A 22,850-nucleotide genomic window follows, 5' to 3' on the forward strand; every position below is an offset into this window, starting at 1 on the left:
TGTGCTCGCGCCGCCATGCTCGCGCGCGGCCGCCGTGAGGTCATAACGCACGGGGTGCCCTCCCCCGCCCTCCCCAAGCCCCGCCCCTCCGTTACGGCGGCCGCCGCCCGCGCGCACCCCCCCCCGGCTCCCTCCACGCGGGCCGGGCCGAGCGAGGCCGGCGGCGGCGGTTCTCTGTCCCTCGCTTCCCCCCTCACGGCAGGTCGGCTGAGGGGAAGGAGGGAGAGGAGGAGCCAGCGGCGCTGCGGGCCCGGCCGGCGGAGCTGACAGGGGAGAGCCCCGGCCGGCGGGGCGGCGCTGAGGGGAGGGAGGCGGCCCACCCCCCCCTCCTCCGCCTCGGCTCCCCCGCAGCGGGCGGCAGGGCATGTCCGCGGCGCAGGTGTCGGCGGCGCCCGCCGAGCTGAGGGCGGCGGAGAGCGGCGGCCCGGCGGTCACCCGGCCCCGGGAGTTGGAGGAGGCCGCAGAGGAGGGCGGCCGGCAGCGGCGGGCGGCGGCGGTGGAAGCCCCGCCGCCCAAGGAGAACCCCTGGACGAGGCGCAGAGCCGCGGGCGACAGCCCCTCGCCGCCCGCCGCCGACGGGCAGGTCGTCCCGCAGGACCCAGGTGCGGCGGCCGGGCCGGGCCCGGGGAAGGTTGTGTGTGTGTGGGGGTGGCAGGCCGGGTGCCGGCTGGCGTGTGTGTGGGGCGTTCTGGGGTGGGGGGGGGAAGGTTGTTTTGCGGTTTTTATTTGAAAAACGAAAGGCAGCTGTTAGTCTCCGGACGGGCACGGGCCGGCCGGCGGTGCGGCTCCGCGGGAGCCCAGCCGGGCGCTCCTGCTTTTGACATACATGGGCAGAGGAGGGAAGCGAGAGAGGGGAGGCGGGGGGGGTCTGGCCGGCGCCCGGCTCTGGGCGGGAGCGGGGGGGACACGGGGACAGGATTGGGGTCGCCGGGAGTTGCAAAGGGTCACCCCCGGCCTGGGGAATGGGGGTTGGTGGCCTCCGGCCGGCACCGCATGGCGCTGGGCTCTGGTACTGGCAAACAGGGCCGGTGAGCTGCTTGCCTCGCTTTGCTTTTCGTGAGAAATATCGCCGAATCCCGTTCGCTTTACCGCAGGTCGTCTTTGCCTAATTACATAGTAAGGCCCTCTGTATGATCCGTTACTGGGTTGTGCTTTCCAGAAGGTTTGGATTGGGGAGGCTTTAAATGTTAACAGAAGTTGTCAGTTTGCTTGCTCTCAAGATTCAAACTGTTTATGTGGAAAGAGCCAGAGTGAGAGTAGCTGTGGTATAATTTTCTGGCCTTTAATCACTACTAAGATAAAGCTGCCTTATAGGCTCCCTACCAACTAAACAGGCAGGTAACTTTACAAAGTTGGTCATTGAAGACCTGACTCGAAATTGCTAGGCTTTAAGCTTAGGCTAGCAAAGCGTTCCTAGAAGCGAGCAGCTTCTTGGAGTATTGTTCTTGGCTGGAAGTAAACTGCTGACCTCAAAATACGTATTTCAGCCTGTGTTTTCTGAGAATTTCAATCTCAGCGCTTGCTCCTGAAGGCACCTGACAAACCTTTTCGTGATCTCACAGTCACTTTTATCCTTGAATTAAATACGTACTTCCCTCACAAAGAGAAATATGTAATTTATAGTTTCAAGTATACAGGTCATGCAAGCAGAGAGGTTCTCCAGACCACAAAATCTCTACTTAGCTGAAGATCAAACCTTTTGGCGACATATATAGTCACCATTATCATCCCGACTGTTTTATTTGCATGTACTGATGCACTCGTAAATAGCTATTTATGCATAGTCTCTACAACCTGGCTTGCTGGGCAGCAGCTTGTGGTCTTGTCCCTACATGAAAGAGAACTTGTCACTCATTTGGCTTGTGGCGGCAGTAATAATAATGGTACATCAAAAGCACGGGGAAAACTTCCTTTGTTGCATTAGCACCTCGTGCTTCACCTTCTGTAAAGTTTACTTTTCCACTTAAGATAAAACACACAAATAGTTGTTGAAAGAAGGAGAAGAGAGAAAGGAGGTGGTGAGTTCATACGCTGTGGACGTTTAATGCTTAATTTAATGATTTCAGAGAACTTTAAATTTTTTCTTCTGTGTAAAAGTTGTGCTTACCCTTTATCAAATTAATATTAAACTGAGTAGTTGCATCAGAATATCTTTTTTCAGTGGCAAATGTATAATTTAGTAAACATGGTAAATATTTGGTAAAAACACTACCGCTGTTGCTGGTAGTGGCATCGGTGAAGAACACTTACCAGGGTGCGTGTTTTGGTTTGGCCACCACCAAAAGCACCACTGAAGGTGTCACCACTCTTGTCAAAGATGAAGCAGCTGATCTTTCCTGTCTCTTTGAAGGAAGGAATTACTGTGTGCCTCTGTCTGCAACAAGGGATGCATTTGGAAGCAACTAATTGCATGCTGGCAAAGCAAAATCACTCACACTAGGCCCTTATGAATGTAGTAGTATGGAAATTAGTCATGTGAAATAATAAGTAGATGAGCAGAAACACTACTGGGATGGAATGTAAAACTATCCGTAAAGAGGATAATAAAACGTGGAAGAATCTTGCATCAAAGTAGCGACTGAATCCTGTTCGACTTGTTGATCCTGGCTTAATTCGTTGAAAGTTTCCCGAGATGTGCACGTATGGTGTGTTCAGTGATAGTTACACACTTGAGAAAATTGACCCCCGTCTGTCATCTTTTGACTTTCAGTTTAGCATGGTGTTAGTTTGTAATAGAGGCAAACCTGACTCTTACTGAAGGGAACTGTTAACGTCACCCAACACTAGAAGAAAAAAAGTAATGTAAAAGGCTTAAAAATCTTGGTGAAAGAATTTGATCAAAGTGTTGTTACTATGACCTATTATTTTTTTGTCTCAGATATGTTAGTAGGTTTTAATCATGTTATAGTAAACCAGCACCTAAAGTAAACATATTTTAATTTTTCATGGTATGTTTGTTACCACAGTTCATTGTTTCCGACCAAGCCTTTTATTAAACTTGTCTTTTAAACAGAATAATTTCAGAACTATACAGCTACTTTTACATCCTAATCTGCATTTAACTCATGGAAAAAGACTGGTAGTATAAAATTGCTAGTGAAGTTAATAGGCTTCTGTCTAATCCCGGTGGTGGTGAACACGGGGAGTTAGCTTTAGCATAGGCCGCCAAATGATGAAAGGTGATTCTGCAGTGTGTCTTCCTCCCCTCGCCTTCCCTCGTAGCGCCCAGCCAATATCTTGCAGCAAGTCTGCGGTTCTTCAAGCTGAAGCTCTATGAGTAAGAGGAGAGAAACGGTTGCAAGGGAATAAACCCTGTATAATCCTGTAGATAATTTTTTACAAGGTAACAAGATAAGCTTTCTTTGAAATTGGGCTGACAAGATGTGTCCATGTGGAAGCTGCAGAACAACCCAGCGTTAGTCCCATTTTCCTTGACTTTCCTCTGAGTCTTTTTTTTTTCCTCAGCTACCCCCTAGAGCTGGGCGCTCACAGAAGAGGCTAGTCGTTGAAATAAAAATTATTACAAAAGTTCTCCCACCTCTTCATTTGATGAAACCTAAAGTGCAGCCCTGTTTTGTAAGCTCGCAAAGGGGAATCTAGTTCTCTAGTGTGTGTGCGATTTGCATAGCTGATGTGGGTCTCTAATGATTCATTAGATAATTATTCAAAAATTGTTCATGAAACTTATGAATATATTCAATGAAGGAAAATACCTGTGCTGTTTAAGTGGTGGAAGTAGGTTTGCTTCCTAGCATGCTTGGATGATGTAGTTAATTAAAATGACTGCACACTTCACTCTTATATTGTTCTCAGTTTGTCTTTCTTCATTGCGTTTATTTCTGGGCATCAAAGAATGGCTTTTATCTGATTGATATTTTGGTAGCAGAACCAGTTCTCTAGTGCTATTGTGTAAATTAATTTACTTTAGTCTGTTAGCAAGCAGGTTGTAAAAGTACAGTTTAGTAAAGGTATACTGTGTTACTAGGAGTAGTAAGCTTTTGATTAGTAAATGATCTAATTATAAATTTTTTTTTTGTTTATCTAGGGCAGATATTATCACTAGTTCTTATGAACACTGAGTGTTTGAATAGCAGCTTTTAAAAACGAAGAATTATCAGAAAGTACAACATTGACAATTACCCCATCCCTGAAGAGATTAAAAACATTATCTCTACAAACCTGCTCTCTGTATTTTAGTTGTATATAACCACATGTGTAATTTCCTATGGTAGGTTTCGTTTGTTTGTTTGTTTCTAAGCTGGAGACCTGTTATGAGAGACAAATTCACCCTGCTGCCCAGAGTCTAAGACATGGTACTGGCTTGCTGTGCTCTAGCACATTAGACCATGAAAGCTTTTGTAGAAATTGAGTCACACATTGCAGAAGCTATGAAGCAGCTAAGAAAAAAAAATGAGATGAGAAATGAAGTGCAAGGAAAATAAACAGTATAATGATTAATCAATCATGTATTGGTTGGGTTTTTTTTCCCCTATTGCTTGTTGTATTGAAAAACATTTTGAACTTAAATAGGTGGAAGGATGCAGGTGTCATAACTCACTGCCTTGGTTAGTTGTTCAAATAGTGTGAAGAAGGTCAGTCTAATGTAGTTTTGCTATAAAATGCTAAAACTATTGTAGTAAAGAATGTTAGCATAATTACTGTTTCTTTTATTTCCCAGAATCTTGGATGTAAATCCATGCTCCAGATTTAAATTATTATATACTCCAACACAGATTTAAATTATTATATACTCCAACAGATTGTTTTCTCACACTTGCAAGACTTTCACACTTATCTATTAAAACAATAGATTTAAGTAGAGCTTACCTTGTTTAAAAATGGATTATACTGTGAAGTTTCAAACTACGCATCGAAAGGAAAACATTGTACAAGTTCAACAAACATGTTCCACTGAAGTTTTGACGAGCTGTTCTGCTGGGTGATTTCAGATACCTCCTGAAGCACTTCTGGCATTTATGCGATGTTGTACCATCACTGAAGGAAATACATGTGTAGTCCAAGTAAAAATAGAACTTGAATATTGTCTAGAAATCCTTGCAACATAAACTGCGTTTGTATTAAAATTAGAACATGTTCCACCTTTTATTAATAGGTTTTGCTTTCAGAAGAAATTATCAATACCATCCCTCCCCTTCTGTCAGAACAAATTACTTGCTGACTAGTTACTTGCAGAACTTTGAAGCATCCGTTCTGAAGTACCACTACTGAAAACATTATTTTCCTTGTAATCAGCGGTACTTTGGGGTTACATCTTTATGTACAAACTTTGCTTCTCTTAATCGCTGTACAGCATCCAGTCTGCTTTTCCTTTTCTGTTGCTGTTGTTCCAGAGGATTGCTGCTGCTGCGGTGGTTCCAAAGTTCATCTTTCATTTTTCAGAACTGTTGTCCCATGTATCTTGATGTACTGCACTTGGCACGTTTGCACATCCATGTCTTTCTGCAGAAAATACCGTGTGTTAGGATGCGGTGTATTAAGAGACTTGGAAGAACCATAATAAAAATGGCTTTGAAGGCTGATTTCGGTTTTCATGCGGATGGCATCTTTGCTGGATGGAGTTCAGTGATTGAAAGATGATCATTGGCAATTAAACTTCCTCATTGTTGGTTTAATTTTTTTCTCACCCCATCAAAACTCACCTGAAACCCAGCAAGTAAAGTAATTGAAGATAACCGAATTATTTGTCAACGCAGCGTGCCGTTACTAAACAGGTTACCTTGTATCGTATGACTGAATAAATCATTTTAATACAGTTAGGTTGGAATTAACAATAAGTGAAATAGTTTCTTTGCAAAGGCTGGTTGGATTCTGATGGGGCAGTGTACTAAAGATGCCATTTCTGGGTATTCAGCACTGTTATGTGATGTTGAAACCAACCACTGGGGTAATGTTAAGTGTAGAGCTTTTATCTAAATGCACTCTATAGTCAGTTTTGCCTGAGCAGTGGCTCTAGGCCTGTTCATAACAGCATAACAAATGTGACCTGGGTAGAACTTCTAACTCATCTGACATTTTGTTCTTTTATTCTCCTACCCTCAATATTATTTTTTTCCTTCCCCTTTATCTTCCCTTTCATGCTTTGCGCTAAAATCCAACTCTCACATGATAAGCCCCAGAAAGCCCGTCGGGAAAGATCAGTTAAATTTGGTTTTCAGCATGGCTCTTTTGGGAGGGCCAGAAACTCTGTGCAGTTGTTTTTGGGTAGGGAGGTACAGAGCATGGTGAGATCGCGGGCCTTTGAGTTCAGAAAGGGCATCGTCAGCTAGGTGGTGTGTTGCCTAATATTAATTTTCTTTTCATTTAGTGTGCAAATGCACCTTCCAAGTCTTGGGATTACTACACGCAGATAAGAGAGATTCCTTAAAACGAGTTGGGTCTCATTCTGCTTGCTGCAGATCGTCTCTCCTGCTGCCTGGAATAATATCCCATGATTAAGATAGTGCAGCGACATTGAGTCTTTTATTTTTGAATCCCTTGCTACACCCTGGTGACACACAGGGTAGAAGTTCTGGCGGAGCAGTCCTTCAGCACCAATATAAGTGCTGGGAGATGGAAAAAGGGCTTCAGTAAGGTAATTGAACAGCTAGAGAGAGAGGTGTGTTTACAGACTACTGGAGGACAAATGCTATGGCCAGTCGGTTTACCTTTAGAGATAATTGGTAGTTTTGTTGGAGAAAATTACAAATTTGTTTGCTACTCCACCTCTACAGCTGTTTGTCTTGTTTTGTAAAGGGCAATTAGTTTACTGTTGAATGACAAGTAAAAATTAGGATTGCCCAGTCACCGTGTGTTTCTGAAAGCTCTCAGTCTAAAGTTAATTGAGGCTGAATAACAAGAAAGATGCAGTTTGGGGGTGTGTGTTTTGTCTTTGTTTTAAAAAGCGGATCTGTAGGAGAGGAAAAAAACCTGCTGGTAAATGGTGTGGCAAAGGTCACAGGCCCATCAAGGTTCACTGAATTCATATGTCTTTTGTGATGTGCAGGTTGTATATAGCAGTATTAATACAATTTACAGTGGAACATGCAGTATACATTAGTTTATGTTTCTAACGTTTACAGTATATTCCAGGAAGCAGACAGAGGGGGTTTTCAGAGTCACTGGGGCAGGAGGGTGGGGTTCCCAGTGTGAAGCTGCGATAAGGAAGATTAGTCACTGGATGTGAAAGAGATAAGGGTTGAGGAGGTGATGTTATCCCTGTATGAAATAATAATCCACTAGTGATTTCAGTCATGGTCAATGCTTCCAGCTTGTCTTGCAATAAAATACTGAATAAGAAGTTTCAAGGAAAGGTTGTGACTACTTCTCTACAGCGAAAATACGCATTGGGAGAACAGAACCAGGGTTTAATAGAAGTTAAGAGGTGGTTTCCTCTGTCTCAATTCTAATCTCCAAGAAAAATTGCCTGATACTACTGTTGTTTTTTTCCCCACCCTAAATTCCCAATGCAAAAAGTAGAACACAATTGAGATGGGTAGGGAAAAATTGCAAATAAGAAAATCAGATTCATATACAGAAGGGTAATTGCGGATGTATTAAAAGGCACAGTAAGTTTCAATAGATCTTTTTTTTTCAATGTAGGTTACTGATCCTAGATCATTAGGCACAATAATGTTGCCATATATGAAAGAGAGTTATTTCTAATTGGTTTATTGCAGATATTACTGGTAGAAGTATATTGGAATCTTGCTGAGGAGATCAGGTGGGAGCATTATTATAAAGTTTAGGTCCTGACTTGGGACGGTTCTAAAAACATAAGAGTGTCAGCTTCGTTGCAAATACTCATATTTATCGTAAATATACCCATTGTGGAATTTGTGCATTAAAATTTATTAGTCTCAATGTGGTTTTTATAGTCATTTTTGCTTTTCACCTTTCCTTACTTTTTTTTTTTCCACTGCTTTGGCTTGATTCTGAGCAATATGGCTGAATTTTATTTGGCATTTGAGTAATTGCTTATAAAAGGAAATTGCTAGGAATTTGTGAATAAGTAATTGCTTCTATGTTGGTTTTTTTAATGCTTGTATGATGATAGATTTTGTAAATTAATTCTGTCTTATAGCATCTAATAGGATAACATTTTTACTATGTTTCAGGGACTCATTTTCTTTGCTACTTCTTAGGTTAAAATACCAGTATTTTGAGATAGTCTTGACCTTATAGCTGTGCAAATGCTTAAATACTGTGTTATACAGTATCCTGTACACCTGGTTTTCAAGATTATTTCAACTCAATAGGAATGGGAGTTTTTCAATGTCATGTACTGTTAGTTACTTTATGGAAGTGTTCATTGACTTTGATACCAAGACCTCAAAAAAACTTTGGTGTAGCATGATAGATAGTTAAACAGAGTTGTTAGAGTATACCTTCCTTCCTCTTTTAAAGCACAGTCTTATTCTTCACCTGAAAATATTTTTCTTCCTTTTCAGAACTACAAAATTCCGCTAAAGTTATAAAAGCAGCAAAACCCAGGACGAGGAAATACAGCAAGGTTTGTATTTGTCAGAAGGACATTTAGCTCTGAGTTACTAGGCCAATTGTGTTAGAAGTCCCAGTTAATCTAACCTGTTAATCTGAACTGGCATTTAGCTCAGCTGATAATATGGTAGGAAAATGAAATTATTTCAAAGGAGTATTTCTGGCTGTAAATACTCAATATGGTAAATAGCTGATATTACTAAACCAAAAAGACAGCGAGGTATTTTGAAGTTACAACCAGAAGTGTCATGTTTTGCCTTGGGTAATGGTTAATTTTGAAGACAGACAAAAGTAAAAAAGGAAGGGAAATTTAAAATTGAAAGGGATGCTAAAGTGGTGTATGTATGAGGGATAAGGAAAATCACTTTTGTTTAAAAAAGCAGTGGGCTTATATGAAAATGTGAAGGGGCTGCAAAGAAACAACATCACTTGAGCACAAGTGATGCTAGATGGGTTTGGAAAATCCTTTTTCCTTTATGTGCTTTTATAAAATTATCATTATGACAACAGGAGACACTGAATCCTTTTATTGAAAAATTAAGTTTCTAAAATTTTGTACAGCCACCCCTTTTTAGGTTAGATAATACCTGTCCTCAAGGGTCTTCTAAAAGCTAAAAGACTTTTAAGCAGTAGATACCTTTAAATCACATAGAAAGCTATGTGTAAGACACCATTTAATCTGACAATTTTTATGTGTGTTCAAAAGTCATAAGCCCTCTTGGTTGTTCTTTTTTTTTATAATAGAATGTAGAAAATTTTACTTGCCTGCTCTTTTTGGTTTCTTCGTGAAGGCATTCTTTAGACAGTTATACTAAGTGCAAGCTAAGATGTATTGGACCTTGGTTTGCATGTAACTGCAATGAATAATTGTTTCTACAATTGATCGTATTCCATTTTCAAAAGATGTGTGTTTGTTTTCTGTTGTATTTCTCAGTTTTTAAAAATTGCTACTTCTAACAGTTCTGCTCAAAGCAGTAGTCTGCCCATCTGAGTCATGACTGACATCTTCCATATATTAAAAAGGACTAAATCTAGGAAGTAGTATAAACTGTTTGCCATCTTTTCAGGCTGGCGATTTTGGTGATATCACAAACTGGCCAACACCAAGCGAAATAGCAAACAATGAAGTAAGTATCCTTTGTCATCTTTAGTATTATTTTTTTAAAAAACATATTGACGTCTCTGCCTAATACTGTTCCCCCCAGAATGTGCTTTGGGTGTTGTACAGTTTCAGCAGAATTTTTGTCTGAAATAATTCAGCAGAAATAATTCCGGTTACTGGTCCGTACTTAACTGTCTGCACTGGTACTGGAATTTCAGAACCCTTCACAAGCCCACACACATACACTCCATTTATCGTTAGTGGTGTGCCATCAACATGTAGGTAAAAATGTGCCATATTTACTGCACCATTTTAAAAGTTGTATTTCCCTTTTCTACTTGTTGGGAAGTTTATGCAAACATGAGAAGGCCTTTGGGGTTGTGAACTTGCTGCCCTCCCTCAGAATGCTTTGTGCAGGCTGTCTTTGGACAACTTAGTTATCCTTGCCCTATTCCTCCGATATATTTTACCCTTGCTGGATCTTAAGTTAACATCTGTTCCATCAAATTATCTTTCACTTTATCTCAAGTGATAAGTGCATAATGTATCTTAAACCTCTTTTATGCTATTTAAAAGAAGAACAGAACACAGATTACTGCAAGCTATGAGGTGCCATTTCACTTTTTGCGTTAGTTCTGCAGCACCCCTGTGATGCTTTTACTGTGTTCTTGGTGAGGGGAACCAGAAGATGTGGGTTCAACAACATGCATTGTGTAATTGAAAGTGTCCAAATGAAAACTGAAAAAGACTATTAACGTAGTTAATTAATTAATTAAAAGAATTAATTAAAGAATTAATAGCTTCTACCATCTCTCTGGGCAACCTGTGCCAGTGTTTCACTACCCTCATTGTGAAAAATTTCTTCCTTAGATCTAGTCTGAATCTGCCCTCTTCCAGCTTAAAGCTGTTACCCCTTGTTCTGTCTCCAAGGCCCTGCTAAAAAGTCTGTCCCCGTCTTTCCTGTAGGCCTCCTTTAAGTACTGAAAGGCTGCAATAAGGTCTCCCCAGTGCCTTCTCTTCTGCAGGCTGAACAACCCCAACTCTCTCAGCCTATCCTCATAGGAGAGGTCCTCCAGCCCTCTGATCATTTTTGTGGCCCTCGTCTGGACCTGCTCCAACAGGTCCATGTCCTTCTTCTGTTGGGGGTCCCAGAGCTGGACGCAGTACTCCAGGTGGGATCTGACCAGAGTGGAGTAGAGGGGCAGAATTACCTCCCTCAACCCGCTGGACATGCTTCTTTGATGCAGCCCAGGATGCGGTTGGTTTTCTGGGCTGCGAGCGCATATTGCCGGCTCATCTCCAGCTTTTCATCCGCCAGTACCCCCAAGTCCTTTTCCACAGGGCTGCTCTCAATCCCTTCATCCCCCAGCCTGTATTGATACCAGGGAAAAACAAAACTTTCCACTATTTGGTAAAATGCTGTTCATTTTACCTTCTTTGAAACGTTATTCTGTGGGATTTCCAAGAAGTGATGATCTGCAGGATGCTGGAGCTACTCAAAGGCACAGAGTTCCCAGTAAATGCCATATTCTGATGTGGGAAGAAATAAATCTGTAATCATATACCTCCGCATTCTCTGATCTTTGGTTCATGTTCTGATTTAGTGGAACAGAATTGTCAGAGTTAAGACCTATGGCCCCTTATAGTTTACATGAACATTTGTCATGCTGTTGAGATTGCACAACGTCACGGGAATTTCTGATTTACCATTCAGTATTCTGTAAGCACGGCTTTTTAAAGATAATCAGTCTGAACAGTAGGTACTGGTGAGTAATATTTCTTTCTTTCCTGTAAAATAAATTTCAGTTCTCAGGTATTGAAACATGATTGTGCAGTCCACCATTCTACATCTTCAGTTAAAAACCAAACGAACAAAACCTTTCTCTTTATAGTCTTGCCAAGTTATCAGAAAATAGAATGATTTAAAATGAGACTTTACAAAACAGCACAGTTCTTAAAACTCACCCTACTGAAAAGGTTGAGAACAGGTAATACTGAAGGAATTTTAATAGGTAAAGGGAATTTATACTTTTGCTATCAGCGGCTGTACTGTCAGAAATAATTACCAGTATCTCTTGCAGTGTAAGACTGTAAGTCACAATAAGAAGCCAACAAATAGAAGAGAAAAGGACGAGAAATCTGATCAAAAAAGCAATAATGGAATCAAGGACAACCCGGAGGCAAAGCCAGATGGTCCAGGAGATAATATTAGTGAAGATGAAGCTCAAACTAATAACCAAAGGAAAAAAGGTCAGTCTGGGCGGTATGTATAATGCAGTAAGTCACCATTGATACAGTTACATTAATTCCAGTTGAATGACTTGATGAAACTTTTTGTGTTTTGCATTTTCTAGATGATAACAGGATATATTGCTTTCTGCTAGAAAGTTTAAAACAGGCTTTCTATCTCAGGTTTTGGAGTGTCCTGTTTAGTCAAATAGGAATTCTGGGGAAAAAGCAGTTCGTGTCCTACTGATGGTCCATGGAGCTCTGACAGTTTCTGGAAAATTTTGGCATGGCTGTACAAACCATTACTGTCTCTCACATCATTATTTCAGTAACTTGATAGTACTATGTGAATTTAACTTCATATATATGTGTGTGTGTTACTATACATACTAACATTTTAATTTTTCATGTTTTACTATTAGCTTACGCTTTGAAGTGATCACTTGAAAACTAAACCAGGTTATTCATTTCCTTTTGATCCAATCTGTTATGTTAAAAATAAGTAGCAAACGTGTATCTCATTTGGTCATTAGACTTGAGTAGGCTGGAGAAACAGCTGAGAGAGTTTTAAGATACTGCTGACATCAGCTGTTTTTTTTTCTTGCTTCCCTGATGATATTTCTTCAGATCCTAGACCTTTGTTTGGTTAATCTTCCTATGTATATGTTAAAAATCCAAATCCTTTATTGCTTTTGATTTTTTTCAGTCTAAGTGGAAATTTAAAGCAAAGCATTCCACAGGTACAGCCTATTCCCCTGCTCCCCCCCCAGTGTGGATAATGCATTTTATGTATTTGCTTATATTTCTTGTCTACAAAGGTATAAAGTCCACAATACCAATCAAATATAGAACAGCAAATATTATCATTAAATAAATGGTTAATGGATATTTTAGGCCAGCTTACAACAAAATACAGCTTTGCTAATGATTTTTGATGTACATGAATGAACTTGCTCTGAATACACCTCAAGGTAAAAATACAGTACCACAGCTAAATTCTCAGGAAAATGTTTATGGTTTGTGTCTGAAGTCTTTACTTCAGTGGTTAACTTGATGTGTTATTTTTTACCTTTAAGTTTCATCTTATGTAGCTATAAATTCCTGGTAATGGAGCATACATCTAAAAATTCATTAAATGAAAAAGTTTACCTTCATTTCCTATATTTAAAACTTAGATAAGGTTGCCTTACAGTTTGGAAAATTCCTGTTTACATTTATTATTGTTTAGTCATTCGTCGTATCTTAAAATTTCAATGTTAAGCTTCTCCCAGTACTTAACCCTTGAAATTAACTGTTACTAGTTCTACAAGAAGAATTCTATAGAATCTTTTTCAGGAGCTGAAACCCCAAGTAGTACTATAATTAAGAGTAATATATTAACTTTTCAAGGTAACAAGCAGAAATGGGTGCCACTTCACTTGGATGACGTAAGGTCAGACAGTCAAGAAAGACCAGGCTCTCGAACTAGCTCGAGATTTCTGCTGGAAACAAACAAGCTAATACCTCATAACAACAGACGGAATGAGACAAGAAGTAAGTAGTTCTCAATCTCTGGGTCTTCCTATTTGTGGCAAATAAAGTATAATACCACTTGAGCAGGCATTAGATTGGCAGTTTATGTTGGAAACTTGACTTTGCCGATAACTAAGTAAAACCTAATGTTAATATTTGCCAATAACCAGCAAAAAAAAATAAATTGCACTGTAGTTTAACAGATTTTAAATTGGAAAGTTTGTTTAAAACCTTACTATCAGATTTTTTTTTAACCTCTTCACAAATTGATCAGAATTCTGATGTCTCAATCACTGGCTGTGATGAGTGACTGAGTTTGGAAACAGTCTATCTTCACAGCATGTGCTGGTCCTCTGAATCAGAGCAGCATATATTTTTCTCTTCACGGCTCTGTACAGAGTCTTGGGCCACAGCTTTATGATGCAGAAAGTTTGGAGATATTCTCATAAGGTGGTTGCTTTGTTCTGCTTGGCTGCTATTCCCGCAGCTGTTTGCTAGCAGAGCAATTGCTTGTGGACCTACACTTTGAACCCTGCTTTGGCAATTCTACTGATGTTTTTTTCCTTTAAGTTGGACCAATGCCCTCAGTTCCCTGACCTATTTCTCAGCACAGCCATGCAAAAAGTTGTACTAGCACAACAGAGGGAGAAATGCACCGCAGCTGGTACTGCTTCTGCTTGTCGGGTGTTCTGAATACAGCTTGTCAGATGGCAGAAATCTTAGGCTGAGAGTAACTCCTGGGTTTATGTATTTGCATTTAAGTTTTAAAATCGCAATGTACATTAACAATTTAAATGTTTGCTCATTATAATAAGTGCTGGACGCTACTAAGATGGGATTTGTTTATGAAGTCATTTTAGGAACGTGGATATAAGGGTTTGATCTGGATGCCTGAGGGATGGTCAGGGGGAAGATTTTTACTAGCGTATCGCTTTCTTCAGCAATTATTTCTCAGGATGGTCAAATGACCAGAAACTTGTAGCATGAACTCTACTTCAAGGCTCTCGTGATTCAAGACCAGTTTCAATATCAGAGAACATAAAACATGTCTTGCTCTTCAGGGACGCTGGCTATTTAAATTAAACACTTTTTTCAGGCTTAAATAAAATGCTAGCTCATTAAGATGTTATTTGTGGGACTTTTGCATGTGTCTGAGCCACATGTACTCTCAGAGTGCAAAAATGAAACTGGTTTGGGGAAATACTTCCAATAATGTCTACGCATTTGGGATTTCTAAGGTTGAGGGTAGCAGGTGTGAAGGCTAGAGTCTGAATTCCCAGTGAGACACACACATACAGATTACGATATTCATAAATTCAGAGTCTTATTTGACAGAAAATAAAGTACAGGAACTTGAATGTATGAGCATGCATATTTTATTGAAGGGTTCACTTAAAATGGTTGCTAGTAAAACGAGAACAAAGAATCATATCTTTAGTCAGTCCTTTGTTAAATTTAGCAACTCTCAATTCGATCAAGTAGGGGCTTTATCCCCAGGCATTCATCTGACAAAGAGGTCCCCTGGTATCCGCAAGACTATCCAATTGCAACTTAAAGAAACTTTAAGCAAAGGTGACTGACTGAAGACTGAAGTCTCCGAGAGTGTTAGGAAAAGAGAAAGAAAGGGCTTCAAGAGTAAAGTGAGAATTACACCTGTTCTTAAGTTTTGTGGTGAGTGGAGCCAAGGTTCTCTGGGATCTGGTTTGGATCTGCTTGCTTTCCTTTCTTCTGCTTCTCTCTTGCTCTCTTTTGCTATGTGCAGACCACATATTTATATGAAAACCTTACATAGATTCTTACAGAGTTGTCTTAGATTTGCGTGTGTTACCAAAAAGGGGTCCTTAACTTCAAAGCTCAGTCTGGGATGAGACCAGCAGAAGATAAACAATTGCTGTTACACGGGCAGTCAGGGCAGCGTTTGATGGCTGCTTCTGGGAACAAAAGGGTGGCTCCAGAGAGCCATTGCTGTGGAAATCCCACCCCAATCAGGATCAAGAGCTAACAAGTCTTCCTAGCGCTGTCTAGGTACTGGAATTTGCCCACAGGAGGAGACTGTATTATCATGCCTGGAAGGAGAATTGCATGATCGTTCCTTCCCCTCCCAAGCCGGCTGTAGGTATTGTGATCCCAGAGCTGGCACCAGAGTGTCGGGTTGCTTCAGAAGCATTTGAGATTGAATGCCAGTCAAGCCCCTTCACTCTATTGCTAACAGCTTCTGGCCACTTGGGTATGGCCAGGCAAACCTTACTATTTCACCCTTGCAGCTTCACATCTGACCTTCTGCTTCAGCCAGCATGACTGAACCGGTGGATTGCCTGGGTGCAAGCCAGGAACTCTGTTACAAGCGACTTTTTGGGACTGTGATATTTAATTATGATTGCAAGTATTATGCTTTTTTCTCTTAAAGATTGGCGGCGTGATAGAGAAAAGAGAGATGACCATGACGAAGTGTGCAGCGTGAGGAGTGAGGGTGGCAGTGTTCGAGGATTCTCCAGAGGCAGAGGAAGAGGTAGAGGCAGAGGAAGAGGACGAGGCAGAGGAAACCCTAGAAGTATGCAAAGTAGATGCTTAGCAAAAAATTTAAAAATTATGTTTATAACGCTATTGTTTGCACATCAATTAAGGCTTGTCTCAAAAAACATATCCTGTAACTTAATATAATTAAGTAGCTTGAGTCTTTTTAAAATCAGATGCTGAAAACCAACAGTAAAATAGCAGTGTGTATCATGCCTTAAAATGCTTGTGTGCTGGACTTAGTATTTTTTCATCATCTTTCTTTTATGTTCTCCTTTATTTTGAAGTGAACTTTGAATATTCAGTTGGTTATCAAGAACTGTATGGTGAAGGAACTGACCAAGTATTTCAGCCTGAGTTTAATGCTAGTGTGATGTATTACTATGGTGATGGAACAGGAGTGCAGATGTATTCTGTGGATGAAGCACTTCTCAAAGAATATATAAGACATCAAATGTAAGTAGATTGTTTAATGTACAAATCTTTTTAGACATCTAGTTAAGATAAAATAACTCACTTCAATCAGCGTTTAATCCTGATTATCCATATAAAGATGGAGATTAAGGCATTTCAGTTTAACTTTTTGATTTGACCATTACCAGTGCCAGTTGGAATTTGTTCACTAGGGGGGTGGAAAAACTTGAGTGATGGGGAGGAATTTTAAGGAAGTGGTGCTGCATCTTGTACTGTAGTCTGGCTCTAACTTGTATACCTGCTTTATTTATGGTACATAGCCCTCTTTTTATGTTGTCACGTAATGGAGATATGGATGTCTCTGAGCTTGTGCTTTTGAGTACTGTTGTTCTGTTTGCCTATAAAGCTCTTCTTGGGTGATGTAGCTAGACGCTTCCCTTATTTGCTCTTAATTTCACTTTGAGAAGTCTTGTTAGTTTTATGTTTTCAGAGTGTTTCATCTGAAACATTTAACTGAAAGAGAGTAGTTTTGCAATGATACTTGATTTTTCAATAATCTGAATGTTTACTTTCTCGTGTACACCATTAGGCAATGAGAAACCATCTGGAAGACTGATTATCACCAGGAGACAAGTCAGAAAGGGCCTGGAAACCACTAGTTCATTTTAAAGAGACAGTTTCCACCACTGGCAGATATTTCATCTTCTGTACTTGCAACGGCATTTCTCTGTGATGCCTTTGTGGTGGTTTTTGATTGCCCTTGTATTCCGTAAAGCAACTTGCTTATTTTATTCTTGCTTCTTTTGTTACAGTTGACGCAAAAAGGAAGAAAAAAGCCTCTTTAAGGGCAGAAAGTATCTGGCATGTGGCTATCAACTTCAAAACTTCTATTGCAGTCTTTTTTGTTACTCTTGCTGCCAGGCCCCTATGAGACCTGACAGTGGACATGTACCCCCATGTCAGGATAATCGGCCTGCACTGTCCTCAGACAAGTGAGGGAGGAGCACAGACACTCCACTGTTGGCCAGATTTCTGGGCATGCAGTGTAGAATCCAGACCTTCTAAGGTAGGACATGATGATGTCCCCATCTGCTGAGAAAAATGTCAGTTACAGCATTGGTCACATCTGACTTCTGGTTATATTTGTATTTTATTTTAGCAACAAGAGGTTGGCAGGTGTCAATAGAAGACACGGCATGGCTGGCTAACCAGAGCCACTGGTTGCTTGTCTGATATGAACTCCTAAGGCAGTTTGATGATGGAGTTTGCCTCTGTGAGAGAAAGGGAGATTCTTGAGCAGGTTTAGAACATAACTTCACTATTTTTATGCTCCTTAAACAAACAAACAAACAAGGTGGTGTTTTTCTTATCCATTCACTTCTTTTATCACATTAAAAATGATGGGAAACAAATTTTATTCATCAGTTGCCAATTATTAGCTTCTAATTGGTTTTGTCTGCCTTTCATAAATAAGTTATAAAATATTAAAGTGACTATGCTAAAGAAAGAAGTATATACAGAATAAGGCTACATAGGACTGTTAGGTCTCAGAGTTCCTTATGGAGGGTAGAGTAAGTCAGGATATGTTAGAGAAGTGAGATTGGTTTGAATCCTAGTGAACTGATGAATTTTCAAACAGTTTACCTGCTTAATAGGGAAAAATCTTCGAGACTGTGTCCAATGGAGTTGATGCGTAATTACAGTAAGAAATACACTGCTATCAAGCAGTTTATGCTTGTCCCAAGAACAAGATTGATGTACAAGAGAAATATTTGTATTACATACAAAAATATCTTTAGCGTTTTTAATTACAGGCTGAAGTTGTCAGCCTGAAAATTTTCAACGCTTAGCAACTCCTCAGTCTGCAACATGCAGTAGAACTCTAAAGTCCTCTTTCTTTAAGAAATAAATAAATAAAAGACATGCATCCAAGTCTGCATCAATTCAAGAATAAGCAAAGGGACTCTGAGGAAAATGAAAACAAAAGCTGAAGGGGATGTGTGTGTTTAGGTTTGTCCCTCTGCTTGGAGCAAACTTGTGCGTTGTCTTCACTTATCATTAATGGTCTTTCACATTCCTTTTTCTAGAGTGATGGACATCAAGTGAGGCAGTTTGAGTCAAGTTCAGTCATTGTCCATTTCTGCTTGTGGAATTTTTAACTAGGTGAATCGTTACAAGATTTTACCTTTACTGTATGACTGTAAAGGTAACATTAGTAAAATGTTGATATATGGCTTTTGTGCTTGCTTGTCTTCTAGATTGGGAGGGGAAAAGAAATGTAGCAGTTCAGAACAGTAAATAGGATATTCTTGAAAGAAACCTTCTTTTTGTGCACAGTTGCTTCACGGATCAGTTTACTTAGCTCTGAGTAAGAGCTTAATTCTGCGAAAGTCTTATTCTCTTCTCTTTGTTTGCTCTGATTTAATGGCGATGTTTTCATTTGTCGTATGTCTTGTTGTCCAACTTTGAGACTTTATATTCATTCTGTCTTGGAGCTGAGTGTTTCATGTAGAGAGCTTTTGCTTCGAATTTCTTTAGCTACCAAAAATTAGAGAAAGAAATGGTACCAAGCTTCTCCTTGGGTCAATGAGGGCATTAGAGTCCTCTCCTCTGGGTAACTTTGGCCTTGATCCCAACTTCAGTGGAGACATGTAGTATTTTATATTTTATGGAAATTAGAATTAACTTTATTTACATTTGCATGTGTGGTTTTTTTCTCAGCTTTGTAATGCTCTGTTGTTTTATTTTTGCACTACCTCTATCTTTGTGTCATAGACTTTTAATTGCTCTCCATTAAATATTTCACTACCTACATTTTCCTGAACCTGATGAGGAGTAGTATTCCTTGGATATAATATGCAAAATCATGGTATGATGTGTAAACTCTGTGAAAGGCCAAGATTCTAGTCGTCATTATTAAATTGGGGTTTTTTTCCATTCTTTTATCATAGGATGTTTTCTCATTCCCTTGCTTTGTGTGACAGATCATGATTTGAATTCCTTACTTGTTCTCTTCACTAAGTATAAAACACCTTGACACGCTGATCATTTCATAAAACAGCCTCATTGTTTAAGAAGATTTGTCTTTCTGCTATTTCTTTGTCCCTTGTCTCGCTTGTTCTGTGGTATTGTCAGATTCCCGAAATGGTCCTTGTCCCTCTTCTCTTTACCCACTAAACATCATCTCTTCTTTTAGACCTTACCTTTCTCCACGAACTGTTGTGCCTTTTGGTACAGTTTCCTGACAAATACAACATCATTATTTTTGTTTTCTCATCTTCCCACAAGCATGCTTGAAGTAATGATTCAGAGTACATATATGTGCCTCAACACTCAGATAGGATACTTAAACCTTCTAATGTACTGGAAACTGGGAAAAAAGATACAGTTCAGGATGAAGGTGCACTGGTACTGCTGTGTGGGAAGTAACTTATGCCCTGACTGTAAGCAGTAGTTGTCCTTCATCTCTGTGGAGGCTAAGAGAATGTTGTTTCCTTCTGGTCATGTAAGTAATAAGGGAGGGGATGGGTGAAAGAAAAATAGAGCATAGTTTTTCCTTATGCAGTTCATATATGCAAATGTAACAAGGCTTTGATTTATACCCCTATGTGCTGTACTGCATCATAAGTCCTTAACATGTCGAGCGTTCACGCTGTTCTGTAAGCCTTGCTTATAATGATACACCTGTCAAAGGAACAATTTTGTTGACGACGAAGTATGCTCTGTATTTAATGGAAGACTTTAACAAGGAATCTCTAAGTTGCTATTTTAGGATTTTCTTTAACCTACAGTAGGCTCATGTTTGTATATTTCTTTCTTCAGTGAGTATTATTTCAGCACAGAAAACTTGGAAAGAGACTTTTTTCTGAGGAGAAAGATGGACCAACAAGGATTTCTGCCTGTTTCATTGATTGCTAGCTTCCGTCGCATGCAAGCTCTGACTACAAATGCTGCACTCATTTTGGAGGTAAAATAATTCAGAAGTACATTTGTAGAAAGTTGCTTGGTTAATTTTGTACTGCCGTTTAGAGTCAGTGCTGTAAAGTTAAGAAAGATTTCTGTTTGCAAAGACAAGGTTTTTTATAAAGAGGCTATAAGTGGCGAAGTTTGTAAGTTGTTTTTTTTTTTTATATAGTGCTAGATATGTAAAGTTTTTAAAGTTATAATATGCTTGTCACACAGGCCCTAAAGGACAGTACAGAAGTTGAAACTGTGGATCAGAGGATAAGAAAAAGGGTTGATCCAGAAAAGTGGCCAATTCCAACTCCATGCAGTCTCCCACCAACTGACTTTTCTCAGCTCATCAATTGTCCAGAATTCATACCAGGCCAAATTTTTGGCTCACATACTGGTAAAGGATTTCTTTTATAGAAACATAAGTTCGGGACTGTCTGTCTAGCTTAGGAAGTTTGCCCCTTGATACCGATTTCATAATAGAAGTTGTACATTTGGTAACGTTTTATTCAGCTGATACGCCTGTCAGCCTTGCAGTTGCCAAGTCACATAGCTGGCATGGCTGATGTGAAGTGGATAAAAATGTCTTTTATGTGTTAGGGCTGTCACCGTTCTCCAGAATCTAGTATGATCGACTACAGTCCTGTAGCAGTAGTAGTAGAAGTAGTAATAGTAATCCTAAATTAGTCATAAAGTTTGCTTCGTGTTGGCAGCTGCTGAAAGTTAACTCTATTTGGTGCATCTGCATCTGGGTTTTGGATGGGGTTCTCATTCTCATTATTAATAGGGAGATGGCTTTGTTTGCTGACAAACCCTTGGCAAGGAAATCTTTCACTAAAATGTTGGCTGGAATTAAATGAGAAGAACAAAGACCGAGTTAGGCACCTGTCCATAGAGCTAGAGGATGGTGTGGAGAAAACACGTCCCTAATGCTGCTGCTCTTTTTTTCTGAATAACACTTCTTTTTCTCTCTGACTGTTAGAAACTTTCCACGTAAATAAGTTGCTAGAATCAATCTTTTCCTAAAATGCTGAGTGAACTGTGATAAGCTATCTCCTAAAAATGAAAACAAATTCTGCTGATCAGTGTTATGTTTGACCAGAGAGTTAGAAAAATGGTCGCTGCAATTAAAGACTATCGAAACAATTAAAACAACAGCAAAACAAAACCAAAACAGCTCACGACAGGAACTGAACTACTGTTTTCTACTGCTAGAGTCTGCACCGAGTTCTCCAAGAATGGGAAGCCCGCTGAGTCCAAAGGAAAACACTGAAACAAGTAATTTTCAGGCAATGTCTAAAGGATTGTCTACAAGTTTGCCTGATTTGGACTCTGAACCTTGGATAGAAGTGAAGAAGAGGCATCGAGCATCCACGGTCAAACTAAAGGTAAAATCAAAAGCCTTCAAGTAATGTTTAAATAAACAAATTTAAAACCTGTCAACTTTCAGATTGTACTGTAAAACAAGATTTTTCCCGTCTTCCCGTACGTGGTGCTTGATAATGCAATACAGTTAGCAGGCATACTTCTCACTCTACCAGACCTAGAATGCAATAAGTGCATTTAAAATCCTGATCCAGAGCTCACTGAAATAAAAAGGAAATACTCTTTGGTTTGTTTTTTTTCCTGCTGAGGGATAGTTGTACCTGTTGGTTATTAAAAAATGTATTGTAATGTGCATTGAGAATTGTTCTAAAAGCTTATGGCAGAATTATTTAGAACAGTAATTTACTTAATAAACATCTGAAAGTGGTTGTGTTGTTTCTAACTCCTGTACATTCATTTATTGAAAATGTTTTATCACATTTTGTTTGTCTCCCATTTGGATAATTACTATACAATTAAAATATAAAATGCATTACCTTTTCCAACTTAGGAAAGTGTTCCTATACCTGATCAAACATCAGATCAACAACATCAACCACCCCCACCTTCAGAGGAACAAGAACAAGAAGAACTTGATTTTTTGTTTGACGAAGAGATGGAACAAATTCAAGGCCGGAAGAATAAATTTACTGATTGGTCAGACAGCGATTCCGATTATGAAATTGATGATCAGGACGTCAACAAGATTTTGATTGTAACACAGACACCACCATATATAAGAAAACATCCTGGTGGAGATCGTACTGGCAACCATGTATGCCGGGCAAAGATTACATCAGAACTTGCTAAAGTTATTAACGATGGCTTATACTACTATGAACAGGATTTGTGGATGTTGCAGAGTGAAAATGACACTATGACGAAGGTAACTCTCTTCATTTTTGACCTGAAAACTATGCCTGTCCTAACAGTTCCAAAATTAATTCTAGCTGTCTGCTATGTAATTGTAAAATGCTACACTTTTTTGAAAGAAAAGTGATAGTAGTTCAATTTACAGATCTATTCTCTTTATTTTGCTTTATTTTGATAATATTGTAAACAGTTGAAAGCAAAACCAGCAAGGTTTTCTTGTCAGAGTTTTGACCAAAAACATTGAATGAATGCTTTTTAGAACTATTTTTAACATTTTGGAGATGGATCAACTTTTCCAGTGTTTTCTTGTTCTATGAATAGCTTCTTTCATAACATTTCCAAACCCCTACCAGAGGGGAAGAGGGGCACACTTCTGAGATGAGATAATAAG

At 39.6% G+C, this 22,850-nt stretch overlaps 1 protein-coding gene across 7 annotated transcripts in view; it reads left to right on the plus strand.

Moving 5' to 3' along the window:
- The first annotated feature begins 115 nt into the window (after window positions 1-115).
- Window positions 116-22,850, plus strand: part of LARP1B (La ribonucleoprotein 1B) — a 31,583-nt gene continuing 8,848 nt past the window's right edge. For 4 of the 7 annotated variants that reach the window (XR_008466568.1, XM_054202562.1, XM_054202565.1 and 1 more), the window contains exons 1-11: window positions 119-602; window positions 8,448-8,509; window positions 9,564-9,623; window positions 11,680-11,848; window positions 13,217-13,360; window positions 15,747-15,890; window positions 16,141-16,309; window positions 20,090-20,234; window positions 20,450-20,618; window positions 21,437-21,609; window positions 22,098-22,472. Coding sequence is in view for 6 of the 7 variants with exons in the window: in XM_054202562.1 (XP_054058537.1) it covers window positions 365-602; window positions 8,448-8,509; window positions 9,564-9,623; window positions 11,680-11,848; window positions 13,217-13,360; window positions 15,747-15,890; window positions 16,141-16,309; window positions 20,090-20,234; window positions 20,450-20,618; window positions 21,437-21,609; window positions 22,098-22,472 (1,848 nt within the window). In the remaining variant the exon portion in view is untranslated. Of the gene's footprint in view, window positions 603-8,447; window positions 8,510-9,563; window positions 9,624-11,679; window positions 11,849-13,216; window positions 13,361-15,746; window positions 15,891-16,140; window positions 16,310-17,093; window positions 17,334-17,470; window positions 19,773-20,089; window positions 20,235-20,449; window positions 20,619-21,203; window positions 21,414-21,436; window positions 21,610-22,097; window positions 22,473-22,850 lie in introns of those variants that run through there. The other 3 variants (XM_054202568.1, XM_054202566.1, XM_054202567.1) reach the window with 3 other exon arrangements.

This window comes from Rissa tridactyla, chromosome 5, assembly GCF_028500815.1.
Source record: "Rissa tridactyla isolate bRisTri1 chromosome 5, bRisTri1.patW.cur.20221130, whole genome shotgun sequence".
In the NCBI taxonomy this organism is placed as follows: domain Eukaryota; kingdom Metazoa; phylum Chordata; class Aves; order Charadriiformes; family Laridae; genus Rissa; species Rissa tridactyla.